Source organism: Gracilinanus agilis, chromosome 1, assembly GCF_016433145.1.
Source record: "Gracilinanus agilis isolate LMUSP501 chromosome 1, AgileGrace, whole genome shotgun sequence".
NCBI classification, from domain to species: Eukaryota; Metazoa; Chordata; class Mammalia; order Didelphimorphia; family Didelphidae; genus Gracilinanus; species Gracilinanus agilis.
The window spans coordinates 673,017,559-673,025,269 of NC_058130.1; the positions used below are offsets into that span (position 1 = coordinate 673,017,559).

At 36.9% G+C, this 7,711-nt stretch overlaps 1 protein-coding gene across 1 annotated transcript in view; it reads left to right on the forward strand.

Annotated features, from left to right (window-relative positions):
- The window catches only part of SQLE (squalene epoxidase), a 45,584-nt gene extending 38,926 nt beyond the window's left edge, over window positions 1-6,658 (forward strand). The window contains exons 7-11 of the mRNA XM_044658284.1: window positions 1,011-1,106; window positions 2,894-3,036; window positions 3,421-3,517; window positions 5,300-5,387; window positions 6,121-6,658. Of these exons, the coding sequence (XP_044514219.1) occupies window positions 1,011-1,106; window positions 2,894-3,036; window positions 3,421-3,517; window positions 5,300-5,387; window positions 6,121-6,310 (614 nt within the window). The 3' untranslated portion in view covers window positions 6,311-6,658. The remainder of the gene's footprint in view (window positions 1-1,010; window positions 1,107-2,893; window positions 3,037-3,420; window positions 3,518-5,299; window positions 5,388-6,120) is intronic.
- Window positions 6,659-7,711: the final 1,053 nt, after the last annotated feature.

Here is a 7,711-nt window from a genome sequence, read left to right on the forward strand (position 1 = left end):
AGCAAACTCATTGTATAGGTTTATTCTCTCCTCCTTTGGTTCAAATGAAAGTGAGTTTCAAATGATACCTGCTCATTCCACCCATCTTCCATGATTTTAGTCTTCTTGCACACCTCTGTTAAAAAAATTCAATCCTCTTCCTTCCCCTTTCTGCCCTAGTGTATTACTTTTTCTGTCCTTGTTTCTTTCTTAAGATCATCAAACACTATCTAGGACTTCCTGGGCCTTCTGTTTTTATTTAATTTCTCCTGTGACCTTTGATGACAAGTTCTCCTTCTCTACCCCAGCCCTCCCCCAGTTCAGAAACTGCATAACAGCTATGGGTCATGCTCCCTGTAGCAACTGACTGTAATAGCTCATTACACTCCTGGGGTACTGCACACCCACCTCCGTTCTGGGCTCTTTGCCATGGTACGTCGTCGCTGAAGCTCTGAGCCTGGCTAACTCAGACACCCTACTTAGGCCTTTGGCTCTATTTCATTGTCTACCTGGGCTGGAAGAGGCACCCAATGGAGTTTCTCTCAGGACGGCCCCTTTATCTCTCAGTCTGTTGGTCTGTCCCCCTCTCCCCCAAGCCTGCTGCCCCCTCCCTGTTAGAGCTCTTATTAGCTTGGTGGAGCTTGCCCAGGCTTTTGAGTTGGGACCCAGGTCTGAAAAGTGATGGTTACCTTGGGAAAACCATGCAAGTGTCTTGGGACATATGTTGGGGCTAGACGACAACTCAAAGGAACTGTAGTTTTAAGCCTCTAAAAGGTTTTTTTTTTAATGCAATTAGTGCAGAAATCTGGGTTCTTCTCAGGCGATCAATGCTTCATTATCTATTTTTTTTGGATATTTGAAACTTTGATACTGAGGTTTTATTGTAATTGGATTTAACTCTTCTTTTAGAGGGTATACAAGACACTTTGTGACAGTCATATATGGTTTAGGGAATTATTTGGTAAGAAGACTGATCATTTGGAACTGGAATGTTTTAAAATGGTGTAAATGTTTTTTCTGTTTTATTACAGATCACGTAAAAGAACCATTCCTAGAGGGAATTCAGAATGATCGCTTGAGGTCTATGCCTGCAAGTTTCCTTCCTCCTTCACCAGTAAACAAACGAGGTATGATTAGTGAAACAGATTTTAGAAAGTAGTCAGATGACTAAATGGGATAGACTCATTAAATGCCTGTTTATTTATGAAATTACTCAGAGGTATTAAAAATTAGGTAATATTGAATTACATAAACTCATTACCTCCAAAGTTAGTTTAACATTCTTACATTACAGAGATTACAGAAGGAGCAGCAATGAGGAGTAAGAGATAAAGCCTTGAGGATTCCAGCAGGGCCCTTCCATGCCGATCTTCTCCAAGCCCTTCTCCCTTTATTCCTCTTCATTGCTAGTACTGCCTACTCTGATTAGGGAAAGGCAAAGGGAGAAGCAGGAGTAGGTGGCATCTAAGGGAGGGAACAGAGGGAATGGCAAGCAGTGGTTGTGGATGTTCCTTTACATATGAAAGATGCATATTAATAAGCTGGGGACTCTAATAAAATGGAGGTATAGCTTTAAGTCACATAGGTTGCTTGTTTATATAAAAAAAACTTTTGAGGGAAGGAGAATTGAGCTTAGATTCAGTCCAGGTTTATTCTGCTCTGGTTATTCAGAGGCAATTGATTTATAATTTGTCAGTTATTTAAACAACTACTCTTAGTTGTTGTGCCATTGTTTTCTAAATTCTTCCTCTCCAGCTTTGAATATTTCTTTTTTTTTTTTAAACCCTTGTACTTCGGTGTATTGTCTCATAGGTGGAAGATTGGTAAGGGTGGGCAATGGGGGGTCAAGTGACTTGCCCAGGGTCACACAGCTGGGAAGTGGCTGAGGCTGGGTTTGAACCTAGGACCTCCTGTCTCTAGGCCTGACTCTCACTCCACTGAGCTACCCAGCTGCCCCGAGCTTTGAATATTTCTAATTAAATTTTGCTTTTAAAATTTCATCCTATCTCACAATATCATTTATCTGCTATTGTCAGAGCAGAGATTTGAGGAGAGACTTAATTTTCCTTTTTTAGTATATGATAGATTGCTTAAATGTCCTAATTTGATGAGGCTTCTTTCAAAGAGTATTTGCCTTGTTGGAATCATTTGAAGATTCTTGGTTGCTAAAGTTATAAGGATAAAAAATAATAAAGGCTGATATAATAATATAAATTAGTATTTTAATTAAAGCCATGCTGATAGATAAAGTCATTAGACCACGCGCTTGTAAGAATTCAAAACTGCCGCCCGCGCCATTATTGTTACCTCCCGTCTCTTCCTGAGTCTGCTGGCCAAGAGGCCACTCCCTCCTAACCCAGGAGATTTAAACTGTTCTCTGCGTGGAGACCTAGGCGTCCCCATGCCCAAAGAACCGGAACCAGAAACCCGTTGGACCACGGGAAATGTAGTTTGATAATTTCCACGTGTCCATAGAAAATACATATATATACTTAAAGATGGCATCTCCCAAATTTCATTCTTACAAAGTGCTATTATTATCAGTTCTATAAAAACCTTTAATTGGAGAGTCCCTATTATTCTGAGGCATAGATGAGTTAAAAATAAGCATAACAGTCAAAATCTCTAGTATTCTGTGAGATGTTCTTATAGTTTTCATTTACTAAAATACATTGTTAAACTTTAACAAAGGTCCTACTGTAATTTGTACATTTGATTATAATTCTATACTGGATTAGTATACAATAAAAAGCTGACTATAATATTCTTGAAGGTTCACCAGAGCAAATTTTCTTTTGTAATTACTTTTTCTTAAATTTTTTCCATCGTTTTTCAAACTAATGGTAGTTAACAAAAATGAATAGTGATGATGAAAGGATGTTTCAAATGATCATTTCTTTATTTCTTGGGGCAGGTGTTCTTCTTTTGGGAGATGCCTATAATATACGACATCCTCTTACTGGTGGGGGAATGAGTGTTGTTTTCAATGATATAAAAATCTGGAGGAAGTTGCTGAAGAGCATCCCTGATCTTTATGATGAGAGAGCACTTCTCCAGGTAAGATAGTTCATCATAGCCTTCAAATGAATGTCTGTCCTGGGCCTCTAAAGGCATTCAGAATCATTGTGTGAGTCACGACAAAGGAGATTCATAGTGCCCCAGTAGGGCCTGGATGTGCTTCTTTGCCTTGTAACCTTTAACTCTTCAAGGCCTCTAATTTCTGTTATTAGAACATTGCGTTTTATGCTTTGTTGTATAGAACTCTTTCATCTAATTAAAGAATGTAAATTCCAGCTTATGAGTTACTGACCCCTCAACTCTAGAGGTCACTGGGAGGTGAGCAACCTACTCTCGGTTTGGGGGAATTAGAAAAATCACTAGGAAAATTTACTTTTTTCTTCATTCTTACATTATAAAAGACCCACTTTTTTCTTTTTTTAGGCCCAAAATTCATTCTATCGGTCAAGAAGAAAGTCCCATTCATTTGTTGTGAATGTTCTTGCTCAGGCTCTTTATGAATTATTTTCTGCCTCAGATGGTAAGTGAGGGATTATAATTGTAGAATGTTAGAAATGAAAGGGTCTTAGAGCTCTACCAAATGCCTCATTTTACAAATGTATAGAGACTAGCTGTCAATTGGCTTGTCCAAAGTTATATATAGTTAAGAAATGGCCAGTGAATCTTAGCTCCCAGGAAAGCGTGTTTTTTTCCCCACATTATACTTTAAATGTAGCAAGAAGTCCTTTAGATGAGTATAGGAGAAAGAACTCTGTTATTCTACAAATTTGATATGTTATTGGTCAAATCTATTATCCTAATACAAAATGGTGGTTCTTTGTGGTTGTGATGAAAGAACAGACTCAATTCAAATAACATATCAAATAGAGGGATCCTGCACCATGTTATTGTTTCCTCTTCTCTGGGGAACCTTCTATGACTGTGCTCCAGAGGAACAGTGGAATGGAAGGTTCTTGAAGGCAGGGACTATTTTTGGTTTTGTTTTTTTCTGAGTACTAAGTCTAGTGTTTTACACAGAGTAGGCACTTGAAAATATTGGCTGATTTGAAAAAAGGAAATTTCTCCTTCAAAGTCCGAGTTCCTGATTTCCCTTTTTTATCCTTCTCTTGGCATACCTTTCCTCAACTTGTTGTTCCCCTGCAGGACAGTATATGCTTTTTATTTAAGCACAAAAAACATTTTGTCTGCAGGGGGAAGCAATCTTTGAATACAGCTATGGAGAGATTAGGTAAATTACAGATATTCTATACTATAAATTTGCATAGGTTTAGAACATTAATCAGTCTTCTGCAGAAACTATAATTTTCACTGTCCTACCAGATGGTTGGTTCCTTATTCTTGAACTCACAACTTTCCTTGGAGGTATTAACTAACTTTAAAGCTGTATATCTTCATTCTCTGTCTCTATACCTGCCTGTTTCTCCTCTCCTTTTCTTCTCATTTCTCTCTTAATTTTCTTTCCTCTTTTCTCTTCCTTCTTTGCCCCTCCATGGAGAGTAAAGATTTTTTCAGTTTAGGCCCAATGTTAACTTCTCAGGTTCAAGTCAAAATTACTCTGAGCCTTGATTGTAGCCCCAGAAATTCTCCAGTCTAATTGCTCTTCTGTTCTTTCACTGCTTTTCTATGAGGCAATAATTCAACACCATCCAGTCTAAAGCTCATCTCGTTTTCTTCTCTATCCTGGAACCAGTGTTTTCTGAATTTCCAAGTTTCTTTTATATCTCCAATTTCTTCCCCTCAGCTCCTCTAGTAGGGACGGCCAGACTTTTATCTAAGACCATGGTCTTTCTCCATTTTCTAGGAAAGTCACATTTCCAGGTCTTGTCTTTCCTCAAAAACTTTTCACATATAGACTAGCATATTTACAACTCAGTGTTTCTCTTCAGTTTCTCTGTTGACAACAGGACGTGTCACACCTCTTACCTAGGATTTTCTTACAGCATTTTAAGGATAAAATAAAGTTGACTTTGCGAATAATTCTTTAGAATAATAAATGGATTCTTACACAGCAACTACATTCAAATGACTTTGGAATGGAGGGAGAGTTCGTCTTGATGAAAAAAGTAGTTAAGGCCTTTTAAGAACTTAATTTTCATCAGCATAGTGAGGATTACAAAACTTGCAAGAAGAATGGATTAGGAAAACCGAGTCTTAAGAATTTTTTTGCATCTACAAGTGTTGATTAAAATTAGATTACATTCTAATACATAACTCTGAGTCGTCTTGAGCTTTTGAATATTACTATTGAGTTGATCAATACATGACAATTTTGATTAAAGATAATTTTTAAATCATATTTTAGCATCTCTGCATCAGTTAAGAAGAGCCTGTTTCTTTTACTTCAAGCTTGGTGGAAACTGTATTTCTGGTCCAGTTGGATTGCTTTCTGTGTAAGTTAAACAGCACACAAATTAATTAAACATTTTATGGTTAACTTGCCTAGATAGTAATGATCACTGTGAATTAATGTCAGCTTTTCTTTGCTGATACTTTTGGGCTCTATTTTTGTTAATTAGCATTTTCATTAGAAGGTAGGCAAGAACATTGAGAGAAAACTGAGCAGTTACTATGGTGGAGGTTTTAAATGAAACCTGTCACTGAGTTGAAGGCTTTTGATTATCTTTGGCTTAATCCATACTGTCCATTCTGTTGTTACCATAGATAATGAGATGTTTTTAAAGTTAATTTTAATAAGGTGGGTGGAATCCTGAAAAATGCTCCTAAAAAAATTGGCTGGAAAATGAAATGATCAGCTCTTTTCACTAAATTAAAAGTTTATATGAAGTTGATATAGAAAAAGTTATCTTTAAGCTTCAATGCCACTTAGCTGGTCCAGGCCCAAGTCTCTGGGAGCTTTGCCCTCCATTTTGCTATCAAGGGTCACAGAACCTGGGAACCAAAGAATAAATTAAACCATAAAAGAACTCAAATGTTTTTAAAAATCAGGTTTCCAAGACAAACCAGGCTTCTCCATCCTTAAGCTAGAAAAAAATATGCAAAATTTTTTGAATTAAGAGAATAGCTGTTTAATTTAAAAGATGCAATCATAATTGGCACTCTATTAGATTTTTTAAATGATCTTAAATTATGGTATTTCTAATATGTATATATTTTTTGTTATAGATTGTCACCTGATCCCATGACTCTCATTGGACATTTCTTTGCCGTTGCATTATATGCTGTTTACTTTTGTTTTAAGTCAGAACCCTGGATTACAAAACCACGAGCCTTCTTCAGCAGTGGTGCTGTCTTTTACAAAGCTTGCCGTGTCATATTTCCTCTCATTTATTCAGAAATTAAATACTTACATTAAACTTAAGGGAAGCCCATTGGAGAAGGAATGAATACATGAAACTTGCCAAGCCTTAAGAGACTTTTGGGATGACGTACTACTGAATGCCATACTGTTACTAAAACACAGACACATGGATCCAAGATGGGGATTAATTTGTTTTTGATCTTCTTTGTATGTAAACTGTTGTAAAGAAATGTTTTACTTTGTGATTAAAATGAAGACTGTTAGATATCTGAGAAATGCTTGTTAAATCACAAATCAGTTTGAAGTCCTAATAGTGAGAACATGTTTTCTTTTGGGACCCATTATGTTTTGTATGTGAAAAAGTTGGTTATGCAAATAAATGAAATGATCATTGAAATCTTATAGCTTTGCTTCTTTCTGGTGGTGTTTATATCTCGTCTCAAGAAAATGACAAAATGTCGATCTTTTCCACAGATTCAAAACAGTGTAAAATTAGAGGTCTCTGAAATGCTTGTAGAAGAACATTGAAAAAAGGATGAGCAAGAAATTTTGGGATTAAACTGTAATCTTGTTCATTTAGTTTGGCTTTGTAACAACATTGATGTCAATCTTAAATTTTAAGAGAAAAGGTTGGGAAAATGGAAGAGATAATTATTTGCAGACTATTTCACTCGCTCATTGATTTTTATATCTACTGTATCACTGGGTAGCCATAAATATGCTTTTAAACATATTTGATCCAGTTGCAAATAAGAACAGGGCAGTAGGAGAGAACAGCCATCAATACTGTGACATCATTCTGGACACTCTATAGAGATGGGAATAATGTTGCAGAGGCCTGGAAAAGATGGACAGAATGGCACACTGGATGAAACTGTGAATTAATCCAGCAGTTTTGGAAGATAATTTAAAATTCTGTGAGAAAAGTTACTATGGTTCCCATACCTTTTATTCACTATTAGACATTACTTCCAGGAGAGGAGGATAGAATTTCAATGCACATTTATTAAGTACCAACTATGTGCTATCCCTGTGCTAAACTCTAGGCTTGCAAAGAATCCCTCTTCTCAAGGACTGCACAGTCTAATGGGGGAGACAACATGCAAACAACTGTGTACAATGAAAGATATAGATAGGAAAAAAAATTAGAGCTAATCATAACAGCACTTTGTGTAGCAGCAAAAAACAGAAGCCACCTGGGTGACTCGGGGGGGAATGCTGTATCCTTGGTCATCCTTCTCTCCTAATTCTTGACCCACTGGGGCGCTGAGAGGGTGTCAGAATATCCTTTGCCACTTGATTCAAATACCTTGTATTTTTGTCTCGCTTAGATTCTGTCTATATTTACCTAGATCAGTGCAATCCTCCAAGAGAAGGATTTTTTGACTGTTGTCTTCCTGTTCCCACCACCTAGCCCAGGGCCTGATAGAGAATACTGAAATGCCTGCTGATGAA